This window comes from Calypte anna, chromosome 1 (genome assembly GCF_003957555.1).
Source record: "Calypte anna isolate BGI_N300 chromosome 1, bCalAnn1_v1.p, whole genome shotgun sequence".
In the NCBI taxonomy this organism is placed as follows: Eukaryota; Metazoa; Chordata; class Aves; order Apodiformes; family Trochilidae; genus Calypte; species Calypte anna.
In genome coordinates, this window is record NC_044244.1 from 87,072,018 (window position 1) to 87,095,477 (window position 23,460).

At 39.0% G+C, this 23,460-nt stretch overlaps 1 protein-coding gene across 1 annotated transcript in view; it reads left to right on the plus strand.

The window, feature by feature from the left end:
• The window catches only part of CRACR2A (calcium release activated channel regulator 2A), a 57,655-nt gene that overhangs the window by 15,680 nt on the left and 18,515 nt on the right, over positions 1 to 23,460 (plus strand). Inside the window, exons 4-12 of the mRNA XM_008503230.2 lie at positions 1,899 to 2,010; positions 4,497 to 4,665; positions 6,333 to 6,479; positions 9,950 to 10,040; positions 13,705 to 13,800; positions 18,684 to 18,871; positions 20,803 to 20,874; positions 22,175 to 22,220; positions 22,786 to 22,877. Of these exons, the coding sequence (XP_008501452.1) occupies positions 1,899 to 2,010; positions 4,497 to 4,665; positions 6,333 to 6,479; positions 9,950 to 10,040; positions 13,705 to 13,800; positions 18,684 to 18,871; positions 20,803 to 20,874; positions 22,175 to 22,220; positions 22,786 to 22,877 (1,013 nt within the window). The remainder of the gene's footprint in view (positions 1 to 1,898; positions 2,011 to 4,496; positions 4,666 to 6,332; positions 6,480 to 9,949; positions 10,041 to 13,704; positions 13,801 to 18,683; positions 18,872 to 20,802; positions 20,875 to 22,174; positions 22,221 to 22,785; positions 22,878 to 23,460) is intronic.

Consider the following 23,460-nt stretch of genomic DNA (forward strand, 5'->3'; position numbering starts at 1 on the left):
AAAATGAGCCGATAAATGAAAACGCAATCATGAGGCCAACAGTGACATGTTGTTTTCCTAACCAAAATAACCCAGCCTAACCTTTTTTTAATAGAAAAAAATAGGCTGGGAAAACATAGACTTAATTTTAGTAACAGCGGTGTTATCTCAGTTATCAAAATCTGTAAATTATGCTCAGAGAATTTTATGAAACAAAACATTGTTACATTCTTCACAATCTCCTATGTATTTTTTTTCTTTCTATAAAATGCAAGTAACTGTGGTGTCTGAATTTGAATGCTGCCACAAGGGGCTTCAGCTGTAGTTGGAGAAGATAAATTCATTAATCAGTTCCGTTTGCAGTAAGACCCACAAGCAGTTGTACTGGAATAGCAAGTGGGTCTGTGTTTATTAAATGATCCAGCTCTCAGAAGCACAACTTCAGTAGGTCCCAGAGATCCGGCAGTAGGAGTACAGTTTCTGTTTCTCTAAGTGTAAAAAGAGCAATTTCTGTGAAGCTCTTCCTCCCTCCCCAGTGCTGTGTACACTGTAAGAATTTTACAAAGTAAGCTAATTTTAAAAAGTTTCAATTAGATCTAGGAGATGAAAATCTAAAGCTGTGGGAAGATGGATGTGTTTAAGTAAGAAACTCATAATAAGTCGGGTGTATTGCTGATGAATTAATGGATTAAGACTGAATGTACATCAAGTTTTCTTCATTTTTGGAAGTAGGCAGCAGTGCACAATTAATCCTGCTCAGAAATTCCTTCGAGACTTTTCCAGATGGTTCTGTGCCTTAGAAGCTCTGCTGCTTTCTCTTCTCTTCTCTCTTGCAGCCAATGGTTAATGTACTCAGCCAATTCTTACCTCAGCTCTGTGGCCTTGTGTATTGACTTGTGGTTTCTATTGTTCTTGGATTGCAGGAGAGACTTTCTTTGGCTCCAAGTCCCTTCCCCAGCATGGAAGAGATTAGCACTTTTGTTTTGATGAACTTTATTAACCTATCAGCTTGAAATTTTAATATGCTGCATATGCAATAGGCGTTCAGGGAAGGGATTAAAGTATTTAATAAAGCTGAGGACTTCACCAGTGTAAATTTATTTTGCTTCACAAGCTGAGGAAAGCTTTTACTCTTCTTAGTGCTGTCTCCCAGTGGAAATCTCTGCTACTGCAGTTTGCCATTCTTAATTTCTTCCTGTTTCTGGGAATCCATCTATAATGTTAAAATAATTACAATAAAAGCATTAGGAGTAGATTTAAAGATTTGTTTTGTTTTGTTTTGTTCCTGTCTTCAGATTCTCAGGAAAAAAAAAAAAAAGTGATTTTGTGGAACTGGTTTCATTAAGTTTTGCCCTTTTTTGTGTCAGCATGCTGCATTTCAGAAACAGATGGTAATAAACTACATTTAACTCATTAGACAAGCAGCAGATTTGCTCCTTGGACCATGCAATTTTCTTAGCTTTGTTTAATTTATTTGTTTATTTGCACGTTTTAAAACATTTGATTTAGGACAATATGCTCTCTTCAGTGCTCTTGTTTAGAGAGTCTCTTGCACCTCATGACATGGGAGGAATTAGGTGAAGAGTTCTGCTGCCAACTGTGTCCAGCTGCATGGTAATCAAGCCATTTCACCAGCATGTTGAGACTGTCTCAGATTCTACACATTGCCTCTGAAATCTGTGTCACAAAGAGATTGTTTGCACTACTTTGTCATAAAGGATTCATAAAGGCAAATAATAAAGTCATAAAAATTATTCACCCTCAGTTAATGCTGTTTTAATCTGTGTTCTATGTGAATTTTCACTCTGGGGAAAAAGAAAAAAGTAACTATTATTCTTTCTTATAGATGTTGTGTAGAATCGAGTCTTCCTCTCATTCCATAGTAATGGGTAAAACTGCTGCATGTTTTGTCATTTCAGAGACTGTATCCTGAGTTACCTCTTAGCCTGGAAGAGCTTGAAAAAGTTTTTATTACATTGGATGCTGATGGCAATGGCTCTCTTACCCCAAAGGAATTCACCACAGGATTCAGTGAGTCTCCTGTATAAAACTCTCCTCCTTTTCTATACTTGACATCAGTAAAGAAGCATTTTATCTTTACAGTTCACTTCATGATGCACACAGGGAACCAGACTATTTTTTATCAGGTCAATAAGGCCCAATGGATAACTAACATTATCTCTGAGATTAATGTACGACAAAGTTGAAAATGTGTCAATACCACTGAAGATGTTAAACCAGATTGGGACCAGTATTGATCCTTGGGGTACTTGCTAGCCACTGGCCTCCAACTAGACTTCCCACCACTGATCAACACCCTCTGGGCCAAGCAATTCAGCCACTTTTCCATCCACCTCATCCAGACTGTACAGCAACAACTTCTCTATAATCATCTTGTTGGAGGCCTTACTAAAGGTCTCAGTTGACAACATCCACCACTCTCCCCTCATCTACCAGGCCACTCAGTTCACTGTAGAAGTTCATCAAGCATGACTTGCCCTTGGTGAATCCATGCTTTTTACTCCTTGTGATTTTCTTATCCTTAATGTGTCTGGAAACGGTCATATGGTTTTAATTTGTCTGGAAATATGTCTGGCATTAGGTGCTCCGCCACCGTCCCAGGGATCAAGGTTAGGCTGACCAGTCTGTGGTTCCCTGGGTTCTCTTTCTTGCCCTTCTTAAAGACTAAGGTGACATTTGCTTTCTTTCAGTCTTCTGGCACTTCTCACAGTGGTCAATCTAAGATTATCAAGAGTGGTCTCAGAGTGACATCTGACAGTTCTCTCAGCATTCCTGGATGCATCCATCAGGGACCATGAATTTATATATGTTCAGTTTACTCAAATATTCTCTGACCTGACTGATCCTCTTCCATTAAGCATGTATATTCCTTGCTCCAACCTTTTTCTCTGGCCACTGGGACCTGCAATGTTTTTTTGGTTTTTTTTTTTTTTGGAGGGGGGGGTGTTTTGTTTTTTTTTCTTTTTCTTTTTAACATTCCTGTCCAGATGCATTTCCATTTGATCTTTAGCTTTCCTAACTTCATCTCTGCATGCCCAGACAATGTTTCTGTGTTCCTCCCAGGTTACCCATCTTTGCTTCTACTCTCCATGTGCTTTCTTTTTGTATTTACTTTGGCCAAGCTCTCCTTTTTCATTCATGCAGGCCTCCTGGCATTTTTGCCTGGATTCTTATTAATTGTGGTGGAGCTCTTTTTAGCACTGAGGAGACTTTGAATATTAACCATCTTTCCTGGGCCTTTCTTCCCTCTTGGACCTGATCCCAAGGGATCTGCTCTTTCAAGCAGATATTTGAATAGGCCAGTCTGGTCTTGTGACCAGAGTTAGGAGCTTTCTTTTCACCCTCCTTCCTGCCCTCCAGATCCTGAACTTCACTGCAGTCACTACATGTGGTCACTACAGTCAAGGCTTTCTTTTGACTTGCACAACCCAATTGAGACCTTCCCTGTAGGTGGATATGAGGTCCAGCAGAGCACCTCTCCTCACTGGCTACTCTGTTAATTCCAGAGGGAGTCATCAATGCACTCCAGGAACCTCTTGCTTTGCTTATGTCCTGCCACATAGTCCCTCCAGCAGATATCTCACATGAGAACTAGGTCATGTGAACATAAAGCTGCTCTTGTCTGTCTGTAGGCCTCATCCACTTGTTGCCCTGTTTGGGTACAGCAGATAGCCACTATACTGTCCCCTTTGCCTGTCCTCTCTAACCCTAACTCAAAAGCTCTCCATCAGCTCCTCCTCTGTCCCCACACAGAGCTCCATGCATTCCAGATATTCTCTCACAAAAAGACCAACTCCCCCTCCATGTCTTCTCTTCCTGCCCTTCCTAAAGAGTCTGTATCCCTCCATTGCAACACTCCAGTCATGGGAGCCATCCCACCATATCACTGTGATCCAGCCTTTCTGTTATTAATAGAAATATTCCAAATAGATGGAAGAAACTCCTGCAGGAGTCAAGTTTAGAGGAGTTAAAATGCATGTGAGTCAGATGGAGGGAAATAAGTGTAGCTTACAACGTAGCTTTCAATATGCAGTTTATACAAGAGTATTCAAGGTATGCCTCTAGTCATGCACTAAAAAGGATGTTAAAATAGGAGGTACATTGTATCAGTATCAACACTGTTATTTTAGATTTCTGACTTCTCTACAAGCATACTAAGAAGTAAGGAATTGACGAAGTGCTTGTTCCTACAATTTATGCCTTTTGCTTGTGGAAGTCTGATTTTTTCCATTATGTTTGTCAGTTCTGAACTGAGTGATTTCTGGAAGGCTAGCCATTAAATCTGGGACACAGTCAGGCATAGAACTCAGAGATCCTTTTGCCATGCCTTATCCTTTTGTTGTTTCATTACTTCCTTTCTTTGTCAACAAATGTAGGTGTTTCCCTCACAAGCTGTAATTACTGTGAAATCCAATCTTTAGTGTGCTGATCTTCAATAACATTGCTTATTATAATAAGTTCTGAAAGTGCTAATGTGTCTTATGTTTAATTCTTAGGCCAATTTCTTTTGGGGCAGATGGCTTTGAATAATGAGATGACGCAGCAATCAGATGGTGAAACAGCCTGCCCACTTAAATGCAAAGAGACCACGAGTGATGATGAGGATGAAGAATTCCAGTTCTCAAATCTGATGGATCAGCTTGGGGCTAAAAACATTTTGGATGAGTGAGTTTTCACATCAATAGTAACAGATTGTATGCCTTTTATGATTCAGCTTTGGCTTTGATTTTTATGGAATCCAAAGAGAATTATGAGAACCAACACTGCTCAGTAACACATTGATTCTTTAAAAATTAGTTTTCTTGGTTGTCAGAGACATTAAAATGTAATTGAACCAAAATTTCCAAGAGCAAAGCTTTTGTATTGCAGGCACAAGAAACGTGTGTGCCATATGAAAACTATACTATTACTCTACTTACATGCCATGGGTTTTGAACATAGATAGTTACTAGCATTTAATCCACGGGTTCCACTGCAATTAAACAATGTACCATGACTGCTTTTTTGGCAAGGGCTGTGTTTAAAGTGCACCAGTTAACTGTAAGAAATAACAAATGTGTTTTTTCTCTCCTCCATACATTGTATTTTGTGATTACTCTGATAACACTACCTCTTCCAGGACCAAGATGACTAATTTGAATTGGAATGCAAAAGCTGCATAAAGAGCTTCTTGTGTGTTGGCCTGACACTGATTGATCAATCACAATCAATGCTCTAGATGACAAAAAAAAGCAGGGGGTGAAAATGGGAGAGTCTGGAGAAAGAGTAGGAGTGTTTAGAAAATGCATCAGTGATCCTTGCCATGTCCAAGGAGTGCTCTTCACTGCTTCTCACCTGATTGCCTGTTACAGGAAAGAGTTGACCATCAATCATCCTTGAAAGGCTTTCATCATGAAAAGATCTTTATCACCTACTTTTTGTATCCTTATCCTCACTCTTTACTGCCTAGGTTCAAGTTTACAATGTGCATAGAAGAGAATGAGTCAGGAAGAAACAAACAAAAGAAGTTATTCAGCAGAATTTTGGCAAAGGACTAAAAAAATCCACTATCAGTCAGAAAAGAAAATATTTTTTCCAGTATGTGATGAACAGAAAAAAGAAAAAAAACCCAACAAAACAAAAAACAAAACAACCCCCCCCAACAAAACAAACAAACAAAACCCCAACAAAACAAAACAAAAAAACCAAACCCCCCAAAAAACCCAAAAGCACAAACAACCAACCAGCCAAAATAACACATTACCTTGGTAAATCTTTAAATCAAATTTTTCAAGATGTTCTGACTTCTGTAGTGGTCTCACTGTGTAATTAGAATGGGCTGAAAATGAAAGTAGATAGTACAAATGCATTTTGTTAACTTGTCTGTGTAACTTATAAGATTGAGTCTCATTCATTTATCATGATGAAGTATTTTTTATTAGCTTTCCCACTGCCCCCTCTGCACTAGATTTGTGGGAAATTCTTCACTTCTAATAGAAGTGACAGGATGGTACAGTGTATCTCATGTGTCCTTATCCATTCTTGTTCAGATGAAGCGTGGCAAGGGACCCACTTAACAAGCAGTCCTTGTGATGTTTTTCAGCCATGCATGGCCAACGTTTGTGATGATTTTTTTTAATAAATGCAATTTCCACAATTTCTCACCCACTACAGTTTCTCAATTTCTCTCACTCACTTCAACCTGTCTCTGCCTAAATAGCCTTTGTTTTTAATAAACCTTGTGTTCTGACCACTGATGCCCTAAAGCCTCCATCCACTAGCATGCTGTGAACATTCATTGCTGCCTGAAAAATCTTATCTCTTAATGAATTCTTTCTTATCTCTTCTTGCAGTGAGAGTGATATGAAGCAACTTTGGTTGCAGCTGAGAAAAGACAAACCTCATTTACTTCCCAGTTTTGAAGAGCTTCTGGTCAGAATTTTTTCCCAGCTCCAAGAAGCAGATAATGAAAAGAACAAGATGGAATGTGCTCTAAAAAAGTTAGTAATTCTCTTTGTAAACTTTTATTAGTTATGAAAATACCAGTAAAATTATTTGTAATGCAGAACTGGCTGAACGTAGCTTTCCTGTTTGAGTTAACAGATTTAGTTGATTTAGATTATTTTGCTGATGCCTATTATGGCATTGCAGTTCTAAGACAATATTAGCAATTAGATTAGCATTGAGATTTACAGTAAAGCTGGTAAATTGTCTGCTTTGCAAACACTGTGTACAGAAAAGCTATAAATCTGAATTAACTGGCCAGAAAAATGAGAGGTTTAAGATGTTAAAGCAGTACAAAGCACAGATACTAGTGAAAATGTAAGATAACAAATATATAAAAAAAATTTCCCACAGCATCCTTGGAGCAAAGCTAAAGAAGTGTGGCCTGGATGACCAGTTAGTGAGGTGGTTGAAGGACAGAAGCCAGAGAGTTGTAGTCACTGGGATGGAGTCCAGTTGAAAGTCTGTTTCTAGTGGAGTCCCTCAAAGGTCAGTACTGGGACCAGTACTATTAAATTTATTTACTGATGACCTGGATGAGGCAAAAGAGTGCACTATCATCAGGTTTGCTGATGACACAAAACTGGGAGGAGTGGCTGACACCCCAGATGGCTGTGCTGCCATTCAGAGGGAGCTGGACAGACTGGAGAGTTGGGCAGGGAGAAATTTAATGAACTACAACAAGGGTAAGTGTAAAGTCTTGCATCTGGGAAAGAACAACCCCAGCACCAATATAGGCTGGGGGCTGAGCTGTTGGAGAGCAGTGAAGGTGAAAGGGACCTGGGGGTGCTGGTGGATGGGAGGATGGCCATGAGCCAGCAATGTGCCCTGGTGGCCAAGAAGGCCAATGGCATCCTGGGGCGCATCAGAAGGGGGGTGGTTAGTAGGTCGAGAGAGGTTCTCCTCCCCCTCTACTCTGCCCTGGTGAGGCCACATCTGGAATATTGTGTCCAGTTCTGGGCCCCTCAGTTCCAGAAGGACAGGGAACTGCTTGAGAGAGTCCAGTGCAGAGTGACCAAGATGATGAAGGGAGTGGAAAATGTCCCTTATGGGGAAAGGCTGAGGGAGCTGGGTCTGTTCAGCTTGGAGGAGAATGAGGGGTTACCTCATCAGTGTTTATAAATATGGAAGAGGTGAGTGCCAGGGGGACAAGTAAAGCTTTTCTCAGGGGTGATTAACAATAAGACAAGGGGCAATGGTTATAAACTGGAGCATAGTAGGTTCTGTATAAATATTAGGAAGAATATTTTCACTGTGAGGGTGACAGGGCACTGGCACAGGCTGCCCAGGGATGTTGTAGAGTCTCCTTCCCTGGAGACTTTGAGTGCCCACCTGAACGTGTTCCTGTGCGACCTCCTGTAGGTGACCCTGCTTTGGCAGGGGGAGGTTGGACTTGATGATCTTTCAAGGTCCCTTCCAACCCCTAACTTTCTATGATTCTATGAAATGAAATATAGCAAACAATATATATTGGGTTTGTGTGAAGACCCTAGATTTTTATATTGTATTTATTTATAAGCAAATTTATAAAACGCAGGTATAGGAACTAAAAATTTGGATCATCCTTTACTATGTAGCTATATAAAGAAAAATTGTGATGGTAAGTCTAAATAGAATGCAAAATTACACTTAAGAGTTGTGCTGTCTGTTTTAGTCTAGAGATTATTAACAAGCGTTAATGTGTGGTAAGGGGTTTGCTTGACTGTGTGTAAGGTTTTGTTTTGGTCAGACTGTTGTCCTGAAATAGGATGCTACTTATTTCAATTTAAAAATGTCAATTAATCTCTTGTCAGTATTTTTCTGTCTAATAGCTGTGATTAGCACAGAGGTGCACAGAGAATTCATTAGCATTACCTGACTTTTCTGCCTGACATGAAATCTGCCTTAAAAATACATTGGATTTTTATGTTATTGTAATAAAATAAGGTTTAGCTAATTTCTTCTTTCTCTTGCTGCTAATAACACCTTTAATTTCAGCATATAGATATTGGTTTATTTGTAATCAACAGCTCGAAGAAGTCAGATTTGTCAGAGGAGTGCTATTTTATTTCACTGATGAATACTGATTCCTAGGAAGCATTTTTTTAATTTTAAGAAATTAAAATTTAAGATCAAAACATGACCTGACTTCATACTATGAGCATTGAAGTCACATGAAGAGGTCTTTTTGTAGGCTGCTTTCCTCAGCTTATCAGAGTTTGAAAAAATATGAGTGGCATCAATACTTTTCCTCAAATTGTTGTAGCTTGATATTTGTTTATTGCTGATAAAATTCCTCCCCCTCTAATTTTTTACCTGTGATTGAAAATGCAACCTGGCATTGTCAAGAGTTTAAAAGGGGAAAATAAAGATTTGTTTCCATTGTTCCTCAATCATCTTAGCTTAGGTAAATGTCCTGAAGGTTCTTTCCACTTTGACTTTAACTGAGAAGACAATCATTAGGCCTTTAAAAAGTGAAAACATAGAGTATGTAGAGCATTAGGAACAAAGGATACAGTAGACACTTGGCTTCTTTTCCTAGTGTATATTCCTTGTCATCTTCTGATTGATAGGAACAACCTAGGTGATCATGTATTTTTATTTATAACAGATGTATTTTGCAGATTACTTAAGGGTCAGATCTAAGAGGAATGTAGGGAAATATAGAGGAGTGTCATATAAAGACCTTTTTAATTTATATTCCAAATTTTTCTGGGATGTCCCCTAGATGAGTCTGATGCAAAGTTTCCAGTTTCTGGGTTAATTAGAGTAGTGTAGAGTAGAGTAGAGTAGAGTAGAATTGATCACAGATCACAGCTCCTATGAGGAGAGACTGAGGGAACTGGGGGTGTTCAGCCTGGAGAAGAGGCTCAGGGGAGACCTCATCACTCTCTACAACTCCCTGAAAGGAGGGTGTAGCCAGGAGGGGGTTGGTCTCTTTTCCCAGGCAACTCTCAGCAAGACAAGAGGGCAGGGTCTTAAGTTGTGCCAGGGGAGGTTTAGGTTGGACATTAGAAAGAATTTCTTTACTGAGAGGGTGATCAGGCATTGGAATGGGCTGCCCTGGGAAGTAGTGGATTCTCCATCCCTGGAGATATTTAAAAGGAGACTGGATGTGGCACTCAGTGCCATGGTCTGCTAACTGCAGCAGTAGTGGATCAAGGGTTGGACTTGATGATCTCTGAGGTCCCTTCCAACCCAGCCAATTCTATGATTCTATGATTCTATGAACCGTCTTTTTCCCCTTCAACAGTTTATTTTTTTCTGCACAAACTAAGGCAACTGCTCAGTGTGATCCTACAATGTATCAAAATGCAATGATATTCAATTAAATATTTGGATACTTAAATCTACAACGTTCTTTGGAGTCTTGTCTTAAGGCAGAAATAAGAGGCTTACATTGTAACAGGAGCCATAACTTGAAGTAGTGCTACAAAGACCTACTCAGTCTCTTACTATCTCTTCTATTTCTTCTGTCTCTTACTAGGAAAATTGCTGCTCATGATGAAGAAATTCAACATCTCTATGAGGAAATGGAACAGCAAATCAAAAAGGAGAAAGAGCAGTTTCTCTTGAAAGTGAGTGTCTCCTTCTTCTTGTGGGCACGTTTTCTGCTCTCACTCCCAGTGCCTTTGTATTTATTCTGGATGGGTGGGTGTTGATGTAGAGAGGGAGGGGCGCCAGGGGTGGCTCCCATGAGAAGCTACCCACAGCTCCTGCTGCTCAAGGAAGTCCAGCCCACCTCCAGCTAATGTTGGGCCCATCAGTGACTACGGATGCACCTCTGTAATTAATGATCAACATATTCAAGAAGGGGAAACCAGCACCAGGGCTGTAAGACCTCAGTGCAAAGGAGATAAGGAAAGCAATACCAGAGAGGTGAGAACACTGCTGGAGCAGAGACACGAAGGTCAACGAGGAAGGGGGAGGAGAAGGTGCCTCAGCAGAGGTTTCCCTGCAGCCCATGGGTAGGTGACAGCTGTGCCATTGTAACCCATGGAGGAACAGCCCATGAAGGATTACGATGGAACAGAAGTGGGCCTGAAGCAGTGGAGAACTCCACACCAGAGGAGGTGTTTGATCTCAAAGTAGTCCATGGCTGTGTGGGCCACCCATACTGGAGCAGTCTGTTCCTCAGGGAATGCATCTCCTGGGAGGGACTCGCACGCTGGAGGGGTTCTTGAAGGAAGGAAGTTCTCCTGTAGGAGTGATCCCGTGCTGGAGTAAGGGAAGACTGTGAGGAATCCTCCCTAAGGAGAAAGGAGCAGCAGAAAATGTGTGACGAACGGACCGTAAACCCCAGTCTTTGTCCCCCTGTGTGGCTGGGTGGGAGGAGGCAGAGATAACAGGAAAGTAATTTGGGCCCAGTAATAAGGGAGGGGTGGCGTAAGGTATTTCAGCTCTGGTTTTTGTTTTCTTTTTGCCTTGTTTTGATTTCAGTAATGATAAATTAAACTGATTTTTTTCCCCCAAGTTGAGTCTTTTTTTGCCCGGGACTATAACTGGTGAGTGGAACCCTCCTAATCCTTATCCTTGTTTTGAACCACAAAGTTTTAGGTGGATTTTCTACTCGGCATCCCAAGGGCAAAGGGAGGGGTGAGGGAAGATGGGGAGAGAGTGGCCACGTGGTCTTTTGTTACTGAACAATTACAGTGTGAAATGAAAGCACACAAAAACCAACAGAAACAATAGAATAAGAAAAAAACATAATTTGCCTCACTGCTACTTCTATGCTGAGTCATCTCTGCAGCCGGTGACTTATTGGAAGCATTGATGTCTTGTGCTGAGTGGTTGGTACTGAATACAGTAACAGCTGGAATTCTTTTGAAAGTCAACTGAACTGTAGCCTCAGTTGTATTATTGATGCTGCTATAACTTCTGGTCACAATTAGGAAAAATTGTCTTTGAAGTTGTTCAGAGCAGCACTAAGAGTGCTGAGTTCTTCTCTTGGGTAGGGTATAAATTTTCACTGAAAAGCAAAAGCAGATAAATCAAGTGATGGTAATTTCTGAAACCACCAAAGCTATTTGCAAAATAAACACATAGGTCAGATTCTTTTGTCACTGCTATGGTGCTTCCAGAGCACCTGCCAATAAATTCCTTTTTCTTACTAAGTCTCCTTTAAATCTCCTCTACTGCTTTTATATTCTGTTCTTTGGATTTTTTCTGTCCTATTTTTCTCTGAAACCAAGGAAACTAAAAAAACAACTCCCAGTATGCTCTAAGAAAGAATCACCTTAGAATCATTTAGGTGGGAAGGCATCTTTGCTTCTTGTAACTTTTAAAACAAATCAGATTGCTCAGAAACTTGTCCAGTTGAGTTCTGAGTATGCAAATGATGGAAGTGTCATAGCTTCTCTGGCTGGCTTGGGACTTGTTATTAGTTACTGGCTTATGCCTTTTTGTTGCCTTGAAAGCAATCATAAAAATGAAATCAATATATATTTTCAGAGAACACACAGTACACAAAATGTTGTCAAAACTAATGGATGTTCATTAATTACACTTTTCACTGCTTTCACAGTAGTAGTAATGAACTTGACTGATAAATTTCAATAATTTTTTTTTCATACCAAGCTGGAAGAAGCTTTTAGTGGTGAATAAGATGAACCCTTTATATGAAATTTGTACATCAGTTGAAGGATAAAATGTATTTGCAACGTTCCTGACAGCAGTTGTTGGGGACAAAATGGTTTATATGATCTTAATAGCCCACAACTGATGATGTATTGAAAATCCTAAAACAACTAAGGCTTTTGCACAAGCAATTATCGTTGGATCTCCTAATTAATTGTATATAAGTGGTAAAGCCATTTCTTTCAGTCTTTGCTGTTAAAGCTTCCCACTGAAGCTATTTATGGTTTAGTCAGCATTCACACTAATGGCTTTCAGACGTTCAAGAAGTATTGTTTCTTGGCATGAGTAATTTAGGATTTGGGGAGATCTGACTGTTAAATTGTTTCTCTAATGCAAAGTCTCACAAAGATTTTACAGCCTGGAGAGATGCATTGATGCCATATAAAGGGGGAATTAATTATGGCTTGAAAGAAGAGCAGTTCTTGGAGAATACATTTAAAACACTGGTAGGATGCAAATAACTAAAAATTGTAGCTATTTATGATAAACAATACCCTGATGACTGAAAGTTGTACAAAAAGGACAATTATTCTGTCTTTTTCTCTTGGCTATCTATTTTTTCACATGAAAAGCCAGTTAACATTGATTGGGTTACTCTGTTATCTGTAATGCTGAAGGGGAGAAGATTGTGGTTTACACTGCTGTCTTGAGGAAAGTTTTATTTTTGTTTAGAGGCATATTCCTGGGGACCCTAGAGAGCAGAATCCTATTGTGGAGGAACAGGACTGGTTCCCATCTGATATGAACTAGTGGGACTCAGTTTTACTCAGGGGAGGTCTTACAATTTGTCTCAGTTGAGGGGTGTCTGAAGGAGCAATCCCAGATAGAACTTGGAGTTCCTTGTGATTGCAGGGTACTTAGTGGGCAGATGGATATAATTGCTATGTGAACAGCAGAGCTGGAAGCCCAGATCACTTTTTATACTAGTGGAACATCTGTGACAAATTGCTGATAGTGATGGATTTTAAAGGTAGCAGGTATTTTTTTCTTTTATTTCAACCTAACTTACTATGCTGTCTGTCAGTAACCTGTATCTCCCATGTCAATCCTGGTATCTTTTTTGTGAATTACTTTAAATTTGACCAACTTCCTTCCATCGATGCATTCTCATCACTTTTCTGTGCCAGCAGTTGTCTAACTCAGGAAAAAATGTGCAGAAATCTATTAATTTTTTTTTTTTTTGCTAGTTTTCTTCTGCTTATTTAGCACTCTGAAACAGGTCCCTGCTGCAACAGATGAGCATGAATGATAGTGTATATGAGGATGAGAGTGTATGTGGCTGGAAAGGGAGGATGCATTCTAGCTTCACTGATTTAGATTGTATAATCTCCTAAGGCTTGTACCTAAGATAGAAGACTTTTGCCTCCACTTTGTAGATTTGATGCCTACTCATGTGCAATCAGCACATCCTGTGACAGCTGCTCTCTTTGAAGTTGCTGGACTATAGAAGCTCTGAATCTAGATTCATGTGGGATACCATCCCTAAATTGAATTCAGTAGCTTATTATCTTCACTGTGAAAAGTTTGCCTATTATTTTCGTGCCTGATTCTTTATGTCTCCTTCTGTTCTGTTCTGTTAATCCATTTACCTTTTGAATTTTGCAGGACACAGAGAGGTTTCAGTCCTACAGTCAAGATCTGGAGTGCAAGCTCGTGTCAAAAGAACAAGAACTGGAACAACTGGTTCAGAAACACGAAAGGGTATTACCCAATATCCTTCAGACTTAAAAAAACCCAAAAAACAGATCGGGTTTTTTGGGGTGGTTTTTTTTGTTGTTTTTTTTTTTTTTCATATGATTTTCTCTGCATGCTAATTTATATCCCCCAAAATGGGACAACTGATGCAGCGTGGTTTTGCCAAACTGGGACCCTCTGGTGCTTTTGTATCCTGACTGTAGATACCTGACTGCATTGAAAAGTGGAGTTATCACTGCTAGTCTTCTACATATGTGCTTAGGAAAAATATTATGCAATGATGTGCAAAATACATCTCTCTGTGTTAATACTTTGCTGGCAGTGCATAGTTGTTTTGCACGGTAACAGCTTGTCAAGGTCCCATATTAAGGCCTAATGTGTTTTATTTATCAAAAAGCCTGGGCTGCTCAGGAAAGCAGAGTATTTCTGCTTATGTAAACTTGCTGTAAAGGCAAAATGCATGACAGACATGAGATAGGAAAGGAGGTAGCACTGGAATTCAAAAGGCTGAAATCAAATGCGCTGAAACCAACTCCCTTGGTGGAATCTGAATATAAAATACATATAAAGTTTCTTTTTTTGGCAGCTGGTCTTGGGATTATTTTGGGAATTAGGAGAGAAGTAAGAGGGGAAGCAAAGGAAGAGGAAAAAGAGGTCTGAGGATGCTTTTCTGGTTGTGTGTAGTTTTTAGATCCTCTTCTGAGGACTGAATCTGAGTGCAGCTCAAGCTGATGGTTACTGTAGGATTGGACTTGAGTAAGAGGGGAGGCAAACCTCCAGCTTACTATAATTATGTCAGTTTAGCTGATGAAGATATAGGATTGAACTAAAAAGCCATTACATGACAGAAATCAGATGCCTGCTATTAATTACCTTTTTTCAAGTACCACTGAATACACATCAGAATAGATGTAGTTTTATACAGACTGCTCATCCCAGTGCAACACAATCTATACTTTCGCAACGATTTTATTTTAATATTCTCCTTTTTTGGCTGTGGATTTCTTTGTTTGGTTTTTTTTTTGCTTTAGAACTATTGAAAACTTAGTTATCAATCAGTACCTTTTCCTGTCGTTCTCTAAAGCATGTGTTTTAAATTTGGTATAAAAAATACTGAAGCTGTTCAAAGGCTTACATTTACTTTTAAGCCTGGTCTAATCAAGTCATACAGGCAGCAGTATCACAAAGTTTTAGCATATGATTTATCTTTTATTTTGTGATTATTGTCTACATTGCTTATGTCTACTATTGCCTGCCTTGAAGAATATCAAACAATTTCTATGTTATTTTGTTAGTATTATTTTAAAATCTAATTTTATATTTTATTTTTCTACAAATTGCATTTTTAATTATTAATATTATTACTGTATATTCTATTTTATTTGTAAATTCAATACTTTTTTCATTTCCATGCTCCCTTATGAGTCTGCATTAATTTTAACCAGGGTGCTTTTGAAGGACAGGATCTTAATACTACCATAAATAACTACTGTAAATACTACCATAAATATCATAAATACTACCATAATAACTACATAAATACTACCATAAATATTAAGCTTAGTACTACCATAAAAATAAAGTTACTGCATTTTGTTTTTAAGGAAAGAAAAGCATGTTGTATAAAAGGAATCATCACATATGTGATGAGAGAGATCATTTTATTCAGATGATTGATGTAATTTGAAACTTCTGTCATTTAACCATCAGAATGGTTCCCATTGTCAACCTTATATGAAATTTTTTTTTTCTGGTATAACAGTCTAGTCTAGTCTGCTTATGTGAATTCTTAACACAGTGTAGTTAGAGACAGTGTTTTGTACATGTATTTTTCTAATTCCTAATGATCATCTCCAAGAGTGACTTGTCTTTCCTCAGATCTGTTTTTATAATAATATAACCTCATTTATCTCCTGGTACTACTCATCCACATAGCTACAAATGTGTGCTAAGTTAGATTCCACCTATGTATTGTTTGCCTTATCCAGAGTGCTCTGTCACTTTCACCTCCTTTTGCACAGTGATACACTTTGATAATTAAATCTGTTCTTGCAGATGGTAACAGTAGCTTGGTTTAATTGCATCTTCCATGCTTGATTATGAGAGAACCTCTTGGGAGTAATAGAAAAGTGTTGTGACTTAAAAAAATATTTTTATTAAATACAATGTAATTATTCCTCTGTTGGAAATTATTAGCAAAAATGTGAAAGGGAACTTCTAGATGAGCTCAGTGTTGCTTCTGCTGACAAAGCTAGAGAGAGTTTCCATTATGAGGGATGTGGATTCTGCCAGATGGGACTGATCTGATTCCACGTTTACTGGCCTTCTGCAGGTCAAGATTCCTTTGGATAGGCCTTTTTGGTGGCTACCATGATCTTGTGTTGTCTACTTGCTCTTCAAGGCTTAAATAAAGCACAAGGTAGTAGTAGGAGCAGCAGTGCTCCTCAAGTGATGTGTGATGCATGTCTTGGAAGGAGGCACTGGGGACAGAGGATGTCCAGCATAACATCTAAAGCACAGAATTCTGTATTAGAGAAAGAAAGCAGCTGTGGACCAGGTAAAGTGCAGGAGAGCTACTGGAGTTCTCACATAAAATGGTGGATTCTGTGCTGATGACAGCCACTGAAGACCATGATCTTGGAATTCTGGATGAGAGATCCATGAGAACATAAATCAGTTTATTTCTCAAAAATCCAAAACAAGTGATAGAACTGTCAAGAAAAGTATAAAGAACAGAATAAACCCCAGCCTTGTAACACTATAAATGTTTCATCTATCACACGCACATGAAAGAAAGATAAAAAAATACAAAAAGATGTTGAGCTGAGAACAAGAGAATGCTGGGAAAGTCCTTAATGTACATATCATTGAGGGACAGCAATAGCTGTCATCAGTAACTGTTAATATTGGACAATCCTAGCTTTTTACTTGATTATAAACTTGTGGGGTTTTCCTTCCATTTTAGTCAAGAAAAAATATACACCATCAGCTACTGTGTCTCTGCTTGGCCTGTGGCTTTTGGCTAATTCTCTCTGCTTCCTAGATTTTCTGAGCATGACTGTGGGCCATGAATATTTCGCAGTCAATTTTCATCATCTTGATGACCATGGGAGCAAATTTACAGATCCAACATGCAGCAGGCACTAAACTATTCTATACCAGCTGAGCGTCCACCTAATGAGTTATTCTACTGTATTGGGAGTTAAGTGAATGCTTTAAAATTGTTGGCATTATCTTTGATGTTACCTAAAGGATTACATAGATACAGTGAAAGGAAGGAGCTCTATATTTGCTGTAAAATAACCCTTTCTCCTCCTCCTGCTGTGTCCTGGGGTTTATGTATCATAAGCCTCTGCTATAAAGCTCAGTTTCAGAAAAACTGTTTTTTTCACAAGAATAATCACCAGGTTTTAGGTGGTTTTCATAAGCACTAACATCAGTACCTATGATGCTGGAAGGTAATGAAGGTCACTATTGCAGTTACATTTCCAGGCCAGCCTCTCTGTAAATTTTCAGCTGGCCACAGTATTCTGTAAGTGGGATTTCTGCCTGTAATTTATTGCTCTTAAGCTTTTTGAAAGCTGATCGTCATGCAAACACTTTTTGCTTCTCCCCAAACCATTTATCTGGGTAAGAAAGTCTTGTCTTCTAGTACCTGAAGCATCTGTTCTTTTACTTAGAATAAATATCTTAATTCTGGAGCGGGATGGAATCAATACTCAGGGACTGAAGTGATCTCCCAGTGTAAACCAGTGCAGCTTAGCAGTAGCCTGATGCCCAGCTTGCCAGGGCTCTGTATGAGCTGTGAGGCTGCTGAGGCTGCAGCTCGGAGATTACTTAAAGCTGCTGCTGCTCCCACTCTACTCTTGATCCTGACCTTTCACAACCCCAGCTTGGGAGTATTTTCTGCTTTTGTTATAAACTCAGACCTTAAGGCTGCGTTCAAAACCAGGAGTAGAACAGCAACAGTGTTGTAGGGCATGAACAGCCTGGCAGAGCTGCATGGGGACGGATTTTGGTTCGGGTGCCCGCTGCGTGTCGGTATATGCAAAATGAAATTTCTAACACAGTCTTCCACTGTGTCTCACATCTGGAGGACTGAAATGGTGTAATTGTCATGCTCCTAGTACATTTTGTATCTTTTAAAATCAATACTGAAAAGCATCTTTTTTTAACTAAGAAAAAGCATTTATATCTTCAGGTCAGCAGTGCCTTCTTTATTATGAGATGGACTAATTTTAGTCTACTTAACTTTTCCTGTGTCATCTTAATTTGTTCAGCTAGACAGGGAGAAGCAAATGGAGCTTCTTTACACACTAGAAACTACCAGAAGTCATTTGCTTTTCTCTTTTTCACAGGGAAGTTATGCTTTTCCTTTGTATATACTTTGGAGAATGAGCATAAAAGTGAATAACTAGGGAATTATTCACACTTTTTGGCAGATTATAGCTAAGATGGAAGAAAGGTCACTGTGTGTTGATATTACTGAAGAACGTTTATCAGATACAAGACTTAAATCTAACAGTTTTTCAACAGAACTCTGAATCACTTTTTATAGGCCTTGTCATTGTAAAAAATTGTCTAAAATAGCAGTTGTGAGTATCTACTAAATACTGGCAATATTCTCTGTTAATAGCTTTTTTGCTGTTAATCCTGGTGCAGTTTTGAACTGCATGAAATTAAATCATGGAGTGGAATGACTTTGTTTTTGTGTACTGAAATGATATCTATACAGAGTGGAAGAGCACCCTATGTGTTTTATTCATATTTTAGCTTAAACAGAAATAGCATTCTTATTCAACTAACCTCTAAGACCTGAGATGAAAGCCTTAAACCCAAGATCTCTCAGTTAGTTATAATACTTTCCATTCTCTTTTCTTCCACCCCAGTTAGAGCAGCAATGTACGGAACTTCTCAGTGGCAAGGAAGAAACCAAAGTAGAGAACACCAAGCTGAAGCTGACAAACCAGGAGCTGCTGAAAGACCTGGAGAGAACCTCTCATGAACTAAACCTCGCTCAACAGCAGCTACAGCTGCTTCAGGAGGAGGCATCAAGACTCCATGAGGAAAAGGAAATGTATGCCTCCTGCTACAGTGGTTATAGCACATTTGCTTAGTGTGTCAGTGAGCCTTTTCAGGGTATCTGGTGCTGTGATGTGTTCTGTGTCAGCAGAAGAAACCAAGCAAAACCAAGTGTCAGTTCTAGTCCTTTTCCTGCAAGTAATTCAACATGTTTTCTGTAATGTATTTGTCTTCTACAGAATCTTTTGCTCCTTCTTAAAATACTCAGCATTCTCTCACCCCCATTTGTTGAGGGTGTTTGAAGTTGAAAATCAGTCTAATTGGTGAAAACATATGTCTTAATTTTGAAATATCCATGTGATTCCTTACAGAAATTACAGTTGTGGCAGTGGCACATGGTGTCTCGTCCTCATCAAACTAAGTCTATCTAAAACTATCTTCTTAGAATGTACTCTGTTAATAAGGCAACTAGAATTTTTTCTTTATCAAAAGCAAGTCTAATACATAATTTCTGACCAAGGAGCCTTATCAGTCTGATACAGTCTAGCTCATGCAGCTAAACCACAGTTTACACAAGTTGATCCAGAACCATCATTTTGGTGTTTCCAGATGAAGTGTTTTGGATTTCAGATTCTGACTCTGCATTAAATTACATTTCTCAAGAAGAAATAATTACAGTTCATATTTGAAGGACAAAAATGTCCTTTAAGTGGCAGATGAATCTACCTGTCTTGGTCCAGCTTTCTGAACTAAGCAAAAGTTACCTTTTCCTAAAGCCATAACTGGAAGAAGTGCTTACTGCTTACTTCCATTTAATGGAAGACTGGTTTTAAAAAATGCTCAGGTATCTGTAAAACCTTTTTGTTGCCAATGAAAGTAAACAGATGGCAGACTGTGGTGCATATCTTGCCAGGCTATATTTTAGCAATGATATACAGAGCTATGGCTATTTGGCAGACTTCATGATAGAGCAGAATATTAGATCAGATGTAATTGTTTTTTTCTGTTAAGCTTTTTGCCAAACAGTGCTTAGTTATTAAAGATTTATTTTGTCTTTAGACTGTAAATAATGAACTTTTTTTGTAAATCATAGTTAAAGAACAGCCACTGCATTTACAACTTTATTTTTAGCTTTATATGTTTGATGTGTACTTTGGAAATATGCAGTAGGAATATTCTTCCTCAAGGTGGTTTGTTATGTCTTTTCAGAGACAGAGCAAAGTCTGTAGAATGTTATGGTAAAGCTACCAAGGAAACCTGCCCAGTAGTCAGACTGCTGAATAATACTGCTGCCTTTGCAAAAAACTTTGGATTTAATAGTGTTTTATGGAATTAGATTTCAGTCCGATTCAACTACACCTGCAGTGTTGCTTTAAACATCTGTAACAGTCTGGTAAGACCTGAGCTGTTGAAGCTGGTGTAATGTTCAGACTATGCACAGGAAGAACTTGAGGTTTCACTGAAAACCAAATAACATTTAAGGCCAGACACCAAGCTACATTTAGTCAAGATAAACAGTGTAAATCTAGTCTAAAAATCCGAGATGCTGTGCCCAATGCTTAAGGCTTCATAACTGTTAAAGACAGGAACTGAGAAGAAGTTGTAGAGAATGTAGATATGTCAGCCTGACATATGGTTCTGGCAGCAAGATAAATTCTAGTTTTTAATACAACATTTAATGGTCTTTAGTATCCATGAATGAGGAGGATTTCAGCAGCATGTCTTCTCTGAATGATGCAAATGCCAGTATCAGCATATATGAGGAAATTATAAAGCTATAACTTTCTTTAAAAAGAAGATCTGTTTCTTCCTCTGGTATTTCAAACTGCTGTGGTACTGTGGGCCTTATACTAAATAAAACTTTTTAATGAATAACCACTCATATAGAATGAAGATTTGGAGAAGCTGAAGTCTCAAATGTGAATGCTCATTTTAGCAGTGCTGTACTATAGTTAGAACAATGTTATTTCTTTATTTTCATTACAGGGAAGTGTACCGAGTGACTGAAACCTTACAGAGAGAAAAGTCAGGACTTCTGAAGCAGCTGGACTTTTTAAGGTAAAGCAGACCTTACATTCAAGAACTTCTTGTGTCACTCTAAAGAGGCCCATTAAGGGATGAAATTATGCTGGGATATGTACTGGGTGTAGATACCTGGGTATTAGCAGGGAGGCACCGCAGGGATGGCCTCTGTGCCAGAGAGGAGAGGGCTGCACAGACACAGGAGTTCCAGTGGGCTCCAATGGATTAACCACAAGGCATCAGCTGAGCGTCTCAGCAAGATGTTGGTGCTTCTGGGAAAACATACATCTGAAATGGTAAAAAACACTGTGCAGCACTTGAGAGAGAGGAGTAAGGAAACACTGTGTGAAAAAGAAGCTAGGAGAGTCAAGGAGGTGATCAGAGGGAAGGAGCACATTCATAGGAGATGAAGACAAGCTGAGAATTGGTGTTGTTCAGCCTGGAGAAGGATCTAGAGAGACCTTTTAGTGGCTTTCCAGTACCTGAAGTGGGACTACAAGAAAGCTGGACTAGGATAACAGTTTTAGACTGAAAGAGGGTATATTAGATAAGATATTAGGAATAAATTCTTTAGTGTGAGGGTGGTGAGACACTGCAACAAGCTGGACAGAGGAGGTGTGGATATCCCCTTCCTGGAAGTGTTGAAGGCCAGGTTGGATGGGGCTTTGAGCAACCTGATCTAGTGGAAAGTGTCCCTTCCTATGGCAGGGTGGTTTGGAACTAGATGTTCTTTATCATCCCTTCCAACCAACACTTCTATGATTTTATGACTGACCACAACCACTCCATTCCCCCATCCTTCTGCACCACTCAGGACTGTAAATGAGTGCAGAAGAGAAGTTGATCCTGGGAAAAAGGGATGAAGATGGGGTGTGAAGAAGGTATTGTTAGTTTTTTCTGTTTCTCTACACCTCGCAGAGTATTTTGTCTCTAATAGTAGCTGGTGTTCATTACAATCTCTTCACATTAGGAAATCATCTTTGCTGTGAAAAAAAGGGAAAAGCTTTAAATGTTCTAATTCAGTGAAGCCATCTTGACCAGAACTGATTTCTATGTGTTAAAGCATTTGTTTTGATAAACTACAGAATGAGGGCCAGATGCCAAGAGGATTTAGTCAGCACAGCCCTATGGGAGATTCACTGGCACAGACAGGGAACTGGCTGTGGTGAGAATATAAATAAATCATGATCAAAGGTGAAAATATGCCAAATTATAGTGCATTTGTCTTGCCTTTTACACTGCCAACTGTCCAATCTGTCTGTTGGTGCTGAGTAGAAAAGTCAGCAGTTCTAAATACTTGGCCTTAATGTTTCTATTATTTATGTTCTCTTTTCAGGGAGAGGAACAAACACCTCAAAGATGAACGTGACATATTTTTACAGGTAGACAACCACTACTGTCAACCCCAGTGTTGAGCAAACACAGATCAGAACAACCTCAAAAGAAAGCTATCAGAAATCTGTGTGGAAGACAGACTCTTGCGCTACTTGAATCTTGCACATTCTTAATTCATTGTGTTCTTGTCCTCACTTAAGAATAAGATTTTTATATATGCTGAACAATTTTAAGAGCTACATTTTTAGAATTACAAAGTGGGAACTATTTTGAGGGAGATGAGTGCATTTTATGAGAAGCTAAGGATGCAATCATCAGACGACAAAACCTTAAATTCTGTTCAGTCAGGAGCATGTAATGTCTTGAAACATTTATACAACACTACAACATCTGACTACTCAAATCAGTACCTGAATACCTGTCAGTACTAGTGAAGAACAGATCATGTTAACTTTGTGTCTAGCAGCAGTGAATGGCCCCCTAGGAAGTTTCAAAATTACCCCTGCTTAAGGAGGCCAAGGCCACTTAATTTATGTTTGTTCTTATTCCTTCAGTAAACTACTAGTGCAAATCAACAGGAGTAATTTAGTAAGAAGTATTCTATTTCTGCAGAAATGCAAAACAAGTGTTCCAAGACCCAGCTGGAAGCAAAGATCAGGGTCTGTTGTTGGGAAATACATAGAGGGCAAGATGCTGCCTGGCAGGTAAGAACTTTTTTCATGTGTTCCCTGTTTGAATGTGATGAGGCTTATAGGAAGAAGATGTGGAATGTTTTCTTTTTGAAACTTTTGGTCTTTTCAAAGCATGTTTTTCTCAAATGTCATTATAAGATTACTTTGAAATTTGGAAGAATTTGGAAATAAAAAGAGAAATTTTCACATAAAACAAGTGTTCCCCTTGCAAAGGCAATGGACTTCCCCACTGTGGATGAGTATACGCTTGGAGGCACCTTCTCCCATCCCACTGTAAATTACAGAAGCCTTGTTATCAAGTATGGGATGTGGAACTATCAAAACATGGAGAATTTAATTTTCAACTGTGTGGTTGTAAACTTGAAATCAACAGGAATAGGATGGTGTTCTCAGTGAAATACTAGCTTGTTTCCTAGACAAGAGCAGCTGGGAAGAGGATTTGTATTTCACTTTGAAATAGCAGCTAAGACATTGTCTCTGCAGGCACAGGATCATGAAGGGTGAGGAGGGAAATCTTTCAGTGACAGAGCTGTTAGAGTTTAACACTGCACCAGCAATTACATGACTGAAAGATGCTCTCTCTTAACCCAGAAAG